This window comes from Mobula hypostoma, chromosome 15 (assembly GCF_963921235.1).
Source record: "Mobula hypostoma chromosome 15, sMobHyp1.1, whole genome shotgun sequence".
NCBI classification, from domain to species: Eukaryota; Metazoa; Chordata; class Chondrichthyes; order Myliobatiformes; family Myliobatidae; genus Mobula; species Mobula hypostoma.
The window spans coordinates 52,024,911-52,040,959 of NC_086111.1; the positions used below are offsets into that span (position 1 = coordinate 52,024,911).

General features: G+C 38.5%; 1 protein-coding gene across 1 annotated transcript in view; it reads left to right on the forward strand.

Moving 5' to 3' along the window:
- dnah12 (dynein, axonemal, heavy chain 12) overlaps window positions 1–16,049 on the forward strand; it is a 175,417-nt gene that overhangs the window by 97,065 nt on the left and 62,303 nt on the right. The window contains exons 31-38 of the mRNA XM_063068407.1: window positions 975–1,158; window positions 3,798–3,938; window positions 6,632–6,715; window positions 6,854–7,042; window positions 9,346–9,465; window positions 10,644–10,832; window positions 12,256–12,407; window positions 13,771–13,909. Coding sequence (XP_062924477.1) covers window positions 975–1,158; window positions 3,798–3,938; window positions 6,632–6,715; window positions 6,854–7,042; window positions 9,346–9,465; window positions 10,644–10,832; window positions 12,256–12,407; window positions 13,771–13,909 — 1,198 coding nt within the window. The remainder of the gene's footprint in view (window positions 1–974; window positions 1,159–3,797; window positions 3,939–6,631; window positions 6,716–6,853; window positions 7,043–9,345; window positions 9,466–10,643; window positions 10,833–12,255; window positions 12,408–13,770; window positions 13,910–16,049) is intronic.

The window sequence follows — 16,049 nt, forward strand, 5'->3', positions numbered from 1 at the left end:
ACATGGTGGCTGAATGAGCAAAGACCACTGGAATGGCAGGAAATTTGAGAACAGGAAACAGCTGCTGTGTGTTATCCGTTGATAAGCTGATGACTGATCGCAGGTGGGGAGGCAATCGTGTTTGTTCTGTATCAGTTGTTTATCCTTACCTTTGTAGTGTAGTGAGGATTTGATACATGAATATGGATAACAGAAAGGACATAGAGACCGTATGATTGTCAGGCTCTTGGTGCACTAGAGGTGAGAGAAATGATTCAAAGTGGTTGTTTTCCAGAAGCAAAAGAGTTTGATAGTTGGTGCTGTGCAGCATTCCTGAGTTAGATTATGCTAACATAGGATACCTAGGTTAATAAATTAACCCAACAATTTCTTGTCCATTGGCAATATCTATGTATTGGGGTCCTTGGAAGAGAGCAATTGGGAAAAAATGAAAATGTTTAATGCCTAATTCACTCCATTGCAAAGTTATCTAAGTATGTCAAATTAAAATCAAAAATTCGAAGCTAGAAATCTGAAATAATAAACAGAGAATTTTAGAAACACTAGCAGATCAGGCAGCAACTCTAGAAGGAGAGGCAAGGTTATCTTTTTTGGTTGAAGACACTTTCTCAGAACTGAGAAAGAGAGAAAATAAGTTAGTTTTAAGTTGCAGAGAAGGTAGGGAAGGGATAGTTAGGACAAAGTGAATCACTCAGATAGGGGAATGTCAGTGTTGCCATGGAGATAAATTGTAGAGGCCAAAGGGTTGAAAGATTAATAAGGGCAGATAAGAGGAAGGAATTAATAAAAGCTAGATGATGAAAGCAGTTAAAAATTGAAATATAAACAAAAACTCTTAACAAGCTGTGAAATGTTCAGATTCTAATAAACATATTAAATAGGAAAATACATGGATCTCAATTATCAAAGAACAAATTTTTCCCAAGATATTTCTCTGTCAAACCAAAAATTATTTTGGTTTTTCAATTAATTAGATTCATGCTGGTGGGGGAGCCATTTTCTGGAAAGACCAAGATTTTGCATGTGTTGGCAGACACACTGACACTTATGAATGAACGTGGATTGAATGAAGAGGAAAAAGTCATATATCGAACTATAAATCCAAAATCAATTACTATGGGTCAACTCTTTGGACAGTTTGATCTAGTCTCACATGAGGTACGTGATTTATGTCATAACTTAAAAATTGTTAATATAGTGGATTCCAGTTAGTTGATCCATCGGTTAATCAGTGCAGCTGTTTACTCGGGACAACTCTTAAAGAACAAAAACTAATTGAGAACTTACCTGAGATTCCCATCATTTATTTGGGACACGGTGCCACTTAATTGGGACAGGACACTGTTGCTGTTGCCCGACGGTTTCTAACTGGTGTCGCTTGTGTTTGTGTTCAAATGCCAAACTTTATCAATCTCTGCCATTCCTTTGGGTTCATCAGATGTGTGGAGAGGGGAGCTTGCTACATGGGCAGTGGCTTGCTCTCCACATCGTACTGGCCTGGCTTGTGTATCACGTAGACAGCTGGGACACACATCTGTGGTCAGCCCAGGCCAATAGAAGGCCTCACGAGTTTGCTGAGATTGTAATTATGATTGACAGAAAATGGATACAATGTGTTTACATCTTAAACAACGTGGCAGATACACTGACAGTCTGGAACATTCAATTTTCTGCAAGTTTTAAAGCTTCAAAATTCAAATAGCATACTGCCTCATGATTAAACCTTTACCTATTTTGTATACATATACCATATATATGCTGCCATAGTCTTAGGAAAGAATTTGTTAGGTGCATCCAGGAAGGTGATTTGATGTGGTATGTGGATTGTTTGACAAGGAAAAAGCCCATACTTGAACTTTTATTAGGAAATAAGCCTGGCCAGGTGATCAGAAAACCAGTATGTGAGCATTTTGGCAGCAGTCATCATAATTCCATAAGATTTCAGATAGATATTGAAAAGAATAAGACTGGACCGCAGTAGGAGTTGGGCCAGGGAGTGCTGAACTGGAGGAAAGTTGATTACAAGGGTATTAAGCAGGAGCTGGAGAGTGTTGACTGGCGGCAGATGTTCCTGGATGAATCCACATCTGATATGTGAGATTCGTTCTGGTCAGAGTTCAGGATGAACGTGATCATGTGACAGGCAAAGATGGCAAGGTTCAGGAGACTTGGATGACAAGAGATGTTGCTAATTTAGCCAAAGAGAGAAAAGAAGTATATATAAAGTTTAGGAAACTGAAATCAGACAGAGATAAAGGAGGGAATTTATGCCTGGAACCAGAGAAAGAGGGCCAGTCCTGAAAAAGGGCCTCAGCCTGAAACCTCAACTGTATATTCATCTCCATAGATGCTGCCTGACCTGTTGAGTTCCTCCGACGTTTTGTGTGTCTTGCTTTGAATTTCCCGCATTTACAGACTGACTTGTGTTTTTGAGACTACTAAACACATGGGCTGCTTTCAGGTGCTCTGGTTTCCCGCCACATTCCAAAGATATATCAGTTGGTAGGTTAATTGGTCATTGCAAGTTTTCTGGTGGTTAGGTTAGGATTAAACTGGGGGAATCGCTGGGTGATGTGGCTTGACCGGCCAGAAGGGCCTGCTCCACACTATAAATAAATAAATAGTGATCTTGAGGCACATGTCCCAAGAAAAGTAGATCAGGTGGTAAAGAATGCCTCTGGTATACTTATCTCCATTGGCTTGGGGTGTTGAGTATAAAAGGTGGGAAGTCATGTTGTATTTGCATAAAGCTTCATTGAGGTGATATTTGGAGTATTTTATGCTGTTCCGGTTGCTGAATTACAGGAAAGATGTGTGAGCTTTGGAGAAGGTGCTGAAAAGATCCAGCAGGATGCTGCCTGGATTAGAGAGTGTCAGAAATAAGGAGAGGTTGGACAATTTTGGAATTTTTTCCCCTGGAGCATCGGAGGGTGAGGGGCAATGACAGATATATATAAAATGATGAGAGGCATTGGTGGGGTAGATACTCATCACCTTTGTCTCAGGGTAGAAATGTTAAATACTAGAGCAGACAACTTAAAGGTGAAAGAGGATATTTTAAAGGAGATATATGAGGCAAGCTTTTTCACATGGAGATTGGTAGGTGCCTACAACACACTATCAGGGAGATGGTTGAAACAGACATGATAATAATGTTTAAGAAGCATTTGGATGGGCAGATGAACAGATAGGAAATAGAGAGACATAAAGGTGCATGCAGTTAGGATTAGTTAGAGTTGCTAGGTTGACTCTGACATAATAGGACAAAGGGCCTGTTACTGATGTTTCAAACATTTTAAAATTCTAAGGATAACCATACTTATCATTTAATGAAAACAAAAATAAACAAAGAAATCACATAACCAAGAAATTAGTAAGGAGATTAAAAAAACTTACTTGTATAATGCTTAAACAAGATTAGGATCAAAATCATATATTCCGCATTATATGGAACTAAACATGATAATGGGTAGAGATAATATATTTTGAGGGTATCTTGTTGGGATCTAACATCCAGCATATGATCAAACTAATCACAGTTACAGCTTTTCCTTGGAGTAATACTTGGAGTAACACTTAGATAATTAAGCATCATTCAAAATGAGAGAAATGGAAGGAAGGATGAGAGGAATATAAAATGTAACTATAGAGTACAGTAACATTAATTCATTTGTTGAAATAAAATTTTGCAGCATTAACTTGTGTTTTTGAACATTTCAATAGCAATTTTTCAAAGTTTGAAAATCCACGTGTTTGTTTCATAACTGAACTTCACTGAGTTTTTCCAACATTTATAGTGGACTGATGGTATTGTGGCAAATACTTTCCGGGAATTTGCTTCTTCAGAAACCCCTGACCGCAAGTGGGTGATATTTGATGGACCAATTGATACCCTGTGGATTGAAAGCATGAATACTGTGCTAGATGATAACAAGAAGGTAATTACATTATTGGAATGGACCTGTGCACTCAGACTCTGTGCTAGATTTAATGGTTTAATGGTTTGTTAAGGTATGTAACTAGATTTTGTAAAGTTAATAAACCCAAATTAAATCAGTTAAGCATAAATTGTTTATTAAACAATAGCTCAGATACAATAACTTCTCTGTAGATTCTCTTCAAACAGTTCTTTAAAATAGGCACTGGAATAGGTAACTTACTCTTATGAGGGCTGAGTAAGATCTTCCACAAGAAAGGTTTTATGAGAAATCTTACAGGAAGAAGCAGAGGTGGGATGAAGGTTGTTATAGGTTTTAAATTGAATTAGCAGCAAACCAACATGAGTGAATATTTTCTGTAACTGAATTGCATTCTATGTCAAATTAAACAAAATATCAGCGATCTATATATAATGCATTTCCAGATGAGACAGACAGGTGAAAGTGCTGGAAAGCTTTCTTCTTTTCTCCTGACCAGACTCCATTGGAATATTAGGTAATCATGGATGTATCAGATAATGTTAAACAACTCCTGATATTAGATTGCAAAATAGTCTGTGTTATACATTATTATTCCTGTCAATCTAGGACCCATATGGAATCAGAGCAAAATGATAGGTTTGCCACAACAGCATAGCCTCTATGAACCATACATTGGTTCCAATTCTACAAACTTACTTGATTGACTAAGGACAAGTTTATCTCGTGGCTGATTGTAACACTTGACCATTATTCTTCTTTGTTTGAGAGTATCATACTGGACTATGTTGTTGCAGTTAACTTTTGCATAATTCCCAAAGCTGGTTAAAAACTCTTTCCTATGTGGTTATTATGTATGAGAGCCTACAAACTCTTCTCAGGCTTCCAGCTGGGTACAGGTATCGATTTTAACCGATGTTTCAATGACAAATTTTGCCATCTTCATCAGGGATAATGCCTGGGCATGTCTAGTCCGGAGGCATTTATAACCCCATCGTCCATCCTCCTGATTGGTTGGTCCTCATCCAATCAGGTTTCTGCTGTCCCACCTTGTTTACAATCGAATTCCAATTCTTACTTACAGTGAGACCTTAACCTTCTGCCTAAATTCTTTTCCTCGAATTGTGACAGGGTCCTGAATTACCCCTATAAACTGTGCTGGATTACCCCTATGAACTGTGCTTTTGGAAAAGAGAGAGAGAGAGTAATTTAACACTGACATGTTGTTTTGAAAGAGAGAGAGAGAGAGAGAGAGAGACGAAGACTAACTGTTGGACTGTCACTTTAAGGCACGAGAAAGAACTGGCTAACTTTTGAATTTCTGCTGAGTTGGAGACAGCATTGAGCAGCTCGTAAGTTGCTATGGTGACCGAAGGCGGCGTTATTTGATGGACACTCGATGTTATGATTTTCCGTCAGTGTGTTGATACTTCCCAAGGATATTTGCCTGCTTGTACATTTCTTACACAGAGAAGGGAAGGAGGAGTTATTTGAATGACAGCTGGTATCCAGTACGGTGAGATAAATAGGAGGTCAGATGATACAGACCTCAGACACATGTTTTGGACACTGAATGAGCTTTGTTGTGCCTGCAGGAAAAGTGGGTTTTTGGAGGATCGATCAGGCAGATTGATCAGTGGCTCTTGCAGTGAAAAGAAAAGGCAGTGACTGGTGGGGAGTTGTCCATGTGTCCATCCTTGCCTGGGTGATAGCTCCATCACAGAAAAATGGTCCCCCTTGTTGTGGTCACAATCGGTGACTTTTAAAGGATTTCGAAGGACAACGAGAAGATCGACAGCGCCAGCTCAACTGAAGACTCAAATTTCTTCCCCTCTCTCTCTCCATCACTACTCAACTCAATATCATGAACCGAACTGAACTTTACTCATCATCGTAAGACTGTATCTTTTTACCCCAAGACTTGAAGAAGTTTGATTTTTATATATTTCCACACTTACTGATTTACTTACTTATATATATAATCATTGCTAACCTGTTTGATTTATCTACATTTATATTACTGTATTGCGTAGTTACTAATAAATATTATTAGTTAATAGCAATACTGGACTCCAAAGTGTTTCCTATTTCTGCTGGTTCTTTATTCCCGTCACGGGGTATGTGACAGAATATTTAACAATACAAAGGTCTTGCTCTGAGTAAGAACTGGAATTTGATTGTAACCAAGCTGGGACAGTAGTAACCTGATTGGATGAGGACTAACCAATCAGGAGGGACAGATGACAGGGCTTAATTACCACTGGACTAGACATGCCCAGGCATCATCCCTGATGAAAATGGCAGAATTTGTCAGTGAAACATCAGTTGAAATTGATACCCCCTGTACTGGCCTGGAAGCTCGATAAGAGTTTATTTGTCATATACACTGGGAAAGCACTAGATCCTTTTTCATGAGAGCCTAGTTCATGTAGTATGGTGGATAATTTTGCACTAAAGTCTAGCCTTGAGCATAATATTAATATATATTAATGATGTTAATATATATTAATAACATGGAATCAGGTAAAATATAATATAAGATTTCCCATTTTTAAACATAAAAAATTTAATTTCATGGTGTATAAAACATTAACCAATGGAAGTTAATTTTTAGCCCACTGTATGTTGAACCTGAGTACTGACTGGCATTTTGAGGTCTGATAATCATTACTTATTCAATTAGATCTTAATAATTGTCACTCTTTAATTACCAGCTTTGTCTGATGAGTGGGGAGATCATTCAGATGTCTCAGCAGATGAGTCTCATTTTTGAAGTGATGGATCTTTCCCAAGCTTCAGTAAGAGTCCCTGATATTTTCTCCTTGAATGTAGTGGAATTGAAAAATTACATGCATTTTAATCTGGATTAGTAAATTAATATGTAATTATTGTTATATTTCTGTGCACCTTAAGCAGATTTTTTTTTGCACTTTTAGCCAGCCACAGTTAGTCGCTGTGGCATGATCTATCTGGAGCCAGCCCAGTTAGGTTGGAAACCTCTTGTTTTATCTTGGCTTAAAGGTCTTTCAAAAGTACTGCCTCACAAGGACATGCTGAACCTCTTAGAAGGACTTTTCGACTGGCTGGTACCTCCTGCGCTCCACGTTCTTCGCAAACAATGCAAGGTAAACAATTCAAAGGCTGACCTTTCATTAAAATTGCAAAAATATAGTTGAACAGTACGTTTTTGTAAATCAATGATTTAAATTAACTAAACAAAAGGGGCAGCACATTAGTGTAGTAGTTAGCACAACGCTTTATAGTATCAGCAATCTGGGTTCAGTTTTCCACCACTGCCTGTCAGGAGTTTGTATGTCCTTCCCGCGATCTCGTGGGTTTCCTCCCACAGTCCAAGACATACCGATTGGTAGGTTAATTGGTCATTGTAAATGGTTCTGCAATTAGGCTAGGATTAAATTGGGGGATTGCTGGGTAGCACAGCTTGAAGGGCCAGAAGGGCCTACTCCATGCAGTATGTCTGTCAATCAATCAATAAGTCAACAGGAAATGTATTTATCTAATAGAATATGGAGTAGAATGAATGTAAGATCTGAAAATGAACCAGTCAGAGCTGAACATTCTCTTGTTGAAGACCTTTCCCAGGCAATTTAGTGGCATAAAGTTTACTTGCACCTTATTTACCTATACCTGAACATCATTCAAGTCATGAAGCGAATCAAGCAATGCATTCAGCTCATTGGCAGTGGTCCAATCTTTATGTACTGAACGCAGAAGAACAGGAGAGTTGTTTTCCATTTACACCCATGAGGTAGTTGCTGATGATTAGAGAGGCCTGAGCAACAAGTCAGCCTCAGATGGTGCACCGCTGATACATATCTCCTGAGCCTTGCAGTGTTGACAGTATGGAAGGTTGATGTGTAGCCTTGCTTTCATCAAAACTTATCGGAGCCTTACAGTAGATATTAAATGCTTTGGATAATCAAGGGCACTTAAAAACTATAATAACAAATGACTAAAAATAAATTATTAAAGCATTTTAGAAGATTAAAAACATATGGAAAAAATAAAGAAATTAAAGACAGTAAAATAAGCACATTATAATATTAAATTTATTTTTTTCTTCCAAATCTTTGGCACATTCATTTGAATAAATATTCTGATCCCTCAGTAGGTCATCATTCCTGTTCAGATCTTACTTCTCTCAACATTTGAGAACTTATGTTTCATGTATTTGCAGCAGGCAGGAGTTTCATACAGAAAAAAGCCTTTTGCAATTTTAGCTGGGGCCTGAATTGATCTGCAACATTTTTGTCACCAAAAATATATCAGTCATAGCTCTGAAGACACAAGAGGTCCTTCTGGTATCAGAGAACTTTCTTTTGAGGATGGAAGAGCAGGAGTTCTCCTTTGTTTTATCTAAGAAGTTATATCCCTCCTACCAAAATGCCTGCTCCGAATCTCGCTGGTAATGTAGAATGTGAAACAGTAGAGCACAGTACAGACTTTTTGGCCCACAGTTTTGTTCTGACTTTTATTTACCTACTCGAAGATCAATCCAACTCTTCTCTCCCACATAGCCATCCTTTTTTCTTTTATCCAAGTGCCTCTCAAAAAGTCTAAGTGTTGCTAATATATCTGCCTCTACCACCAACACTGGCATTTCATTCCACACACCTACCACTCTGTGTAAAACAAACACTACCTCTAACATCTCCCCCAAAACTTCCTCCAATCACTTTAATATTATTCTCCCTCACGTTAGCCCTTTCCACCCTGGGAAAAAGGCTCTAACTGTTCACTCTAACTATGCCTCTTGTCATCTTGTACACCTCTATTAAGTCACCTCTCATCCTCCTTCGGTCCAAAGGGAATAGCCAATGCTCACTTTATCTATCCTCATAATACATGCTCTTTAATCCAGATTGCATTATGCGAAATTTCCTCTGCAGCCTCTGTAAAGCTCCCACTTACTTTCTATAATAAACTGACCGGTACTGAATACAATGTTCCAATTGGCTATTCCCTTTGGAGCGAAGGAGGATGAGAGGTGACGTAATAGATGATAAGAGACAGACATAGAGTGAACTAATCGTGGTCAAGCCAGAGTTTTATAGAGCTGCAATATTGAATTCAAAACGTGGAAGTTATTCAGTGGCTGCTGACTACTTGATATAAGGCTTATCTTTGATTGGGTAGAAATGCCCACATTCTCTGACAATCTTCATTTTAATAGTTAGGTTAAATATAACCCCATCAGTGCATTTAGAAACATTGCATGTAAAATGATTTGTGTCTGCAGCCAGGATTAGAGTTCCTTATAAACACTGTTGCAACAAATTTTAAGAAGATAGATATTTTATATTACTTATTTGTTGCATGGATGAAAAGCTACAGTAAAGCTATTTGTGATTATCAGATGGGTTTGGAAATAATATTACTAACTTTAACTTCCATGTCAAATACTCAGGAGCTCATTCCAACATCTGACGGCAATACTGTGGTATCCCTTACTCATATTTTTGAAATGCTTCTCTGGGACCAACTGGCCGCTGATCCTGATTCCAAGAACATCCGTGTCTGGATAATGGTACAACTTTTGGCTCTCAATATTATTTTAATTTGATAAGGAGGACACTGTTGTTAGTTTTGTTTTTTTTCTTTTTCCTGCTTCAGTTGTAATTATCTAAGTAACCTAATTTCAGACTTTTGCAACCTACACTTGGGGCTTTAAACTCAATACAGTTACCACAGTGTTCAGAGGTTATGTTTCTCTGATTTTGTTGCAAGTATACAGTGCAGTTATGATCTAGCTGTTGCATTAAATCATAATTATTAGAATTGTTTTCCTTTGGAATCCAGAAATTTTGGGCCAGCTGGTGGCGCAACGACATCAGCGCCGGACCCGGGAGTGGAGGTTCCCGGGTTCGAAATTAGTCGGGTCCGCTCCCGAGTAGGCTTTCCATCCGTGCCGGGTTGAGTGTCGAGATCGCAACTCGACCTCGTAAAGTAAAAGGATAATACTGCGAAAATGTCTGTGTGGGGAGTGGCGCATCACACAGTCTCTCTCTCTCGCTCTGTGCCTTGTAAAAGCCATGAAAAAGACATCATCACAGACGCACGTACGGATGCACACACGCAGACGCACACGCCAAAAAAAAAGAATCCAGAAGTTTTAATACCCAAGCCAAGAAAAGGATGGATTTTTTCAGACCCTGTGCTGTGGTGACAAGAAGAAGACCTTTTGTAAAAGTTTTTTTTTGTCTAGCAACAAAACCTCTGGGATTCTTTTTTTGCCCTGAGAGTATTTCATCAAACACACCCTCTGTAAGATTCTCACTCAAGCGGCAGAGGCAGTAAAAGAGGCTAATTGGAAATTTGATATCACAGCCCACGTGAGCAGGGACATTCCTGTTGAATCAGTGGTTCCGTTTAACATCAGAGAATGTATACAGTTTACAACCTGAAATTCTTACTTTTTACAGAAACCTCCCCCCCCACCCCCCAAGAAGGAATGGCAGAAACATCAGAACCTTTTAAAGCCCCTCCTCCCTCCCACCCACATGCAGCAGCAAAAACATCGACCTTTATTCAAGTGGAAATTTAGGAATAAAGGCAGAAAATTCTGAAAATGATCTGCACACTGAAACATCAGTGAGGAGAATAACCATTATAACATTTCAGCTCAACAATATTTCAGCTACCTGGAATTTTAGATTTCTAGCAATTGTTTCTACAAAACTGTATCTACTTGTATTTCGTTTCCAGGCGGCTTTTGCTTTTTCCCTGGTATGGTCAATTGGTGCATCTTGTGACAAAGCTAGTCGAACAGTATTTGATACATTCCTACGAGAAATTGTGTCCTTAAAATCATCTTATGGACCAATACCAGCTTCAGTCGGAAAATGGGAATGCCCCTTTGAAGAAAAAGGATTGGTTTATGACTACATGTATGAGGTATCATATTATTCTAATCTTTGAAAAACAAATCAAGTTTTATTTTACTGAGAATCGAATGGGTGAAAGAGGGTAGAGAAAATAGTGTTATTTTCCTAATAGTTTTACCTGTACTAGCCACTGAAGAAAATGAAATCTTTCCAGCTTTTTTACCTTTCCACCCCTTTTTCGACAGGTTGATTCTTTTTTCGAATTCAGTATAGTTTGCTCAGTCTCTGTCTCTTATTTGATCTATGCTCGCAGTTATAAGAATAACAGAGTTGTATTAGTGGGAGATTTTAATTTCCTCGGCACCAATTGGTTCACACAGAGTGCTAAGGGTCTGGAGGGGAAGAATTTGTGAAATATGTTCAGACAAGTTTCCTAAGTCAATATATGTGGGAGGATGCAATACTGGACCTTATGTTAGAGAATGAGGCAGGGCAATTAGCTGAAGTGACAGTCAGGGATCACTTTGCTTCTAGAACAGGGACCCATTACTTAATGGTGTTGGTCCATGGCATAAAGAAGGTTGGGAACCCCTGCTCTAGAGACTGTGATTCTATTTGTTTCAAGATAGTGCCTTGGATGTAGAATAGAGATCTCAAGAGCAGACTGGATGTAGTGGTCCTGATGAAGGGTCTTGGCCCGAAACCTCAACTGTGTACTCTTTTTCACAGATGCTGCCTGGTCTGCTGAGTTCCTCCAGCATTTTGTGCGTGTTGCTCTGGATGAAGTGGTTTTGCGTTTTCGATAATCAGTTCCACCCATTCTGTTCTTATTCAGGAAGCACGGGGCTTTATGAAACCCTGTGTTATAGGGAGTAGTTGTCCAGGCTAGATTCCTCAGAACATAGGAAAGTCAGGGGTGAACTTAGAAATGCTTAAAATCATGAAACACACAGATGAGGTGAATAGTAACAGTTTTTTTTTCCAGGATAGAAGAATCTAAAACCAGGGGCATAGATTTGGTGTTTTGAAGGGAAAGATTTAAAAGGGATCTGAAGGGCAAATTTTTCATGCAGAGGGTGGTGAATATATGAAATGAACTGCCAGAAGAAGTAGAGGCAGGTATCATTTAAGAAGCATTTAGATAAGTACCGTTTGTACTTGGAGGAGCACTGCTTAGAGGCATATGGGTCGAATACAAGAAATTGGGACGAGCTGGTTTAACACCCTGGTCGGCATGGACTTATTGGGCTAAAGGAGATGTACCTGTGCTCAACTGTCTATGACTCTATTCATGTCAATAGCATTTCCAGGCAGTTAGAGAATGAAGCACCATCTTTCCATGTCTGATTTTCTTACACAGTTACTGGTTGGGCAGAAATTTCTAACAGAAGTGATGAAAAGGAAGTTGTCAAAGAAAATGATTTAGTAAAATCCATGTAATTGTTAATTCTAACCATGCACTAATTCTTGCTAAACATGCAATGTTTTGTTAGTTTAAAGCCAGAGGACGTTGGGTGCACTGGAATGAAGCAATCAGAAATATTAATTTGGGAAATGCGAAAACAAAAGTCCAGGACATTATAGTACCTACAATGGATACGGTCAGATACACCTACCTATTGGACCTCTGCATTACACATGGGAAGTAAGGATTATTAAATGTGCCCTTTATTTCTCATTGGTTACCATTTGATGTAAGTAAGAGCATTATATTATTCAGAATCCTGATCCAAATGAAGGAAAATGCTCACTTCTGGAATGCTGATGAATTCTGTGTCCATGGCTTGCAACTTTCTAACAGTTCAAGTCTTTAAGGTGACTGTGATTGGAAACTCAGAGAAGAAACACTTAAAAATCTTCTTGACCCAATTTTGTTTTTTTTTTCATTTCCCATGTTTGTCGATCCTTCCCCTGTGCCACTCAATTGCCATTGCCTAACTTTACTGAAATTTGGATCTCACAGCAAGTAACGTGGGAAAAAATCCGCAAATCCCGTGTCCACCCTCATTGTCTCTCTGTTGTCCTAATGTTGGTTATCGGATGTTAACAGAGCCTCGTCCCTAGGCATCCTAAGGACTATTTGTATATCACTGATACCCTCCTGGGGTTAAAACTATTAACATAATTATTGTTTTGAATGGTTCCTACACCCTCATTTTTGAGGAAGAAAACATTAGCGTTTTTTTTTCAGAGCTCACAATTAGAATTATACTTAACATTCACATCTTTGTGTACCTTTTCAGCAATGTACAATGTTACTTCAATATTGATAATAAAGAATATTAGATTGAACTAATAAAATAAATCTTGTGGCGTTCAATTTACATAAGTGTACAGCCACAGGTCCAAGGATCATAAAATCAATTGAATATATCAAACATTTTCATACCATCAAACTCTAACTTTTTAAAACTATTCATCTGAGTAATATCATTAGGATTCACTACTTAACCAAAATGTGCTATATTGCATTGTATTAAAAATGTGTATTAATCATCGATTTATTAATTGTTCAGTTAGTTTTTTAAAAATACAGTATTGAAGTTTAGAGTAGATTTGATCTGCATCATTTGAACAGTCATAGTAACCAACTGTTTTATTTAATGGGAAGATAGTTGCCTCAGGCTAAAAGAATTTGCCCGGTGTTTATTTCATTTTCACCTATGGAACGAAAACCAGCTTGGTTCTGTAATGTCATGTAAATTGTAATTTCAAATTAGCACCCAAGGCTGGTAACTAAATTTTCTCACAGTTTTAAAAATTAATTCACTCATTGAAAGTTACTACGATATAAATTTCCTTGTGATCAATGTTTCACTGAGGTATGTGGCCTTGCAATAAGTCATCAGAATTAATCAATTAACAGAGTATAACATGCATTCAATTAAATTATTAACATGTTCATCAATGTTTTCTGGTATATTTCTTTTAAGAAAGATATACACAGTTAATGCATATAGAAATATGTTTTTAAACAATTTATAAACAATTTCTTTTTGTGCACACAGACCATTACTGTTTGTTGGCCATACCGGCACTGGAAAATCACTGTATGTGCAAGATAAATTAATGAACAATTTAGATAAAGATGTTTACGTACCTTTTTTCATCAACTTTTCTGCAAGAACCAGTGCAAATCAGATTCAGGTAACCTCTTTCAAAAGTTGTTCTAAGTCTGATGCAGATAGAACAAAGGATTGTCAGGATTCTTGCTCTCTCTCACTGTCCAACAACCTTGCCTCCAAATATGTCGTGAGGGACTATTGGACTTTACAGTGCATCCTCTACATTTGGATAGTGCATGGCGTATGCTGCTGCCAAAGTCCAAACAAGACTTGAGAGAAAAATAGAGCTGCAAAAAACACAACAATTATAAACTTGTGGTCACATTAAACTGCAGAATCATTTTACTTTGCAGTGCAGTAGCTAAATATTATACAGAATAATAATTGTAAAGGTAATTAGGGGTGTTAATCAGTTTTAAATAGATGTAAATATGTGACCATCTCTTACTATTTAGATTTCTCATGATTAATTTTGTGGATCCTTCGTGCAGCATCTTGGTGTTCCAGATGGATGTACACTAGGCCTTTTGTGAGGCTGTAAATGCATTTGATTTTATTTTCCATGTTGGAAAATCAGAGGTATAGTGATACTTAATTGTTTGCAACATTCCGCCTTATGTTGCAAAGTACATAAAACTTGTACCATCATTCTGCAGACAGAAGTTGAAATCCCTCCTTTGTAATTGGGAGTTCAGATTTTGATAAGTTATCTGATTATTGTAAAATCTCTAAACAAAGGAAGTCATTATCCTTACAAGTGACTCTCGACCCTTAACAATATGATGGATTTTGAATTATTGAATGCATTGAACAGGCCTTTCTGCTTCCACAGCCTGATAGGTAGAAAGTCAACTACACACTTTGAGTTGTTACTAAAGAAGATAATTTACAGAGGATATAAAAACATGGGAATTAAGAAGCGATGATTAAGTTGGTAATTCAGATTGTAGTTCAGCGTGTTCATGATAGAGATCCTTAAAAATTAGTTACATCTTACTTCATGGTGCTTTTATGATGTTTTGTGATCCATGTGTCCTATGGTCTCAGTAAAATGAAAATACCGCCAAACAAGAAATTGCATGAAAGTATAATTTTTCTGTAAATAAACTATTCCAATCTGCAGTATATGGTTGGTAAAATAACTAAATGATTTCATAATTATTCTTATATTGCCTTGCTACCTGGGAATCTCTAGATCTTTCTAACTGACTCGCCTCATTATACTTTTTACTTCATTCCAATCTTGTAATTTCCTTGTGGCCATTTAACTTAAACATTATCTTCTCCCTTTTTCAGCAAGTTGCAGTAGAATCATAAGACACAAAATACTCTGCAGATGCTGGGGTCAAAGCAACACTCACAACACGCTGGAGGAACTCAGCAGGTCGGGCAGCATCCATGGAAATGATGAGTCGACGTTTCGGGCCAGAACCCTTCGTCAGGACTGTAGAGGGAAGGGGCAGAGGCCCTATAAAGAAAGTGGGGGGAGGGTGGGAAGGAGAAGGCTGGTAGGTTCCAGGTGAAAAACCAGTAAGGGGAAAGATAAATGGGTGGGGGGAGGGGAAGCAGGGAGGTGATAGGCAGGAAAGGTGAAGAAGGAATAGGGGAAAACACAATGGGTGGTATATGAGGCTAAACTCAGGTTGGAGGAGCAACACCTCATATACCATCTAGGTAGTCTCCAGCCCCTTGGTATGAACATAGAATTCTCCAACTTCCGGTAATTCCCTCTCCCTCCCTTCCTCTATCCCTATTCCACTCTGCCCCTCCCCCAGCTGCCTATCACCTCCCTCATGGTTCCGCCTCCTTCTACTACCCATTGTGTTTTCCCCTATTCCTTCTTCACCTTTCCTGCCCATCCCCTCCCTGCTTCCCCTCCCCTACCCCTTTATCTTTCCCCTTACTGGTTTTTCACCTGGAACCTACCAGCCTTCTCCTTCCCACCCTCCCCCCACCTTCTTTATAGGGCCTCTGCCCCTTCCCTCTACAGTCCTGACGAAGGGTTCCGGCCCAAAACATTGACTGATCGTTTCCATGGATGCTGCCCGACCTGCTGAGTTCCTCCAGCGTGTTGTGAGTGTAGAACCATAAGAAATAAGAGCAGAATTAGGCCATTTGGCAAATTGAGACTCTTTGCCTCCTGCCAGTCAGCCACAGATTTAGCCATGCTAGTGTCTTTTCTGTAATTCTGTGGGTATTTAACTTGTTACACAGTCTCATGT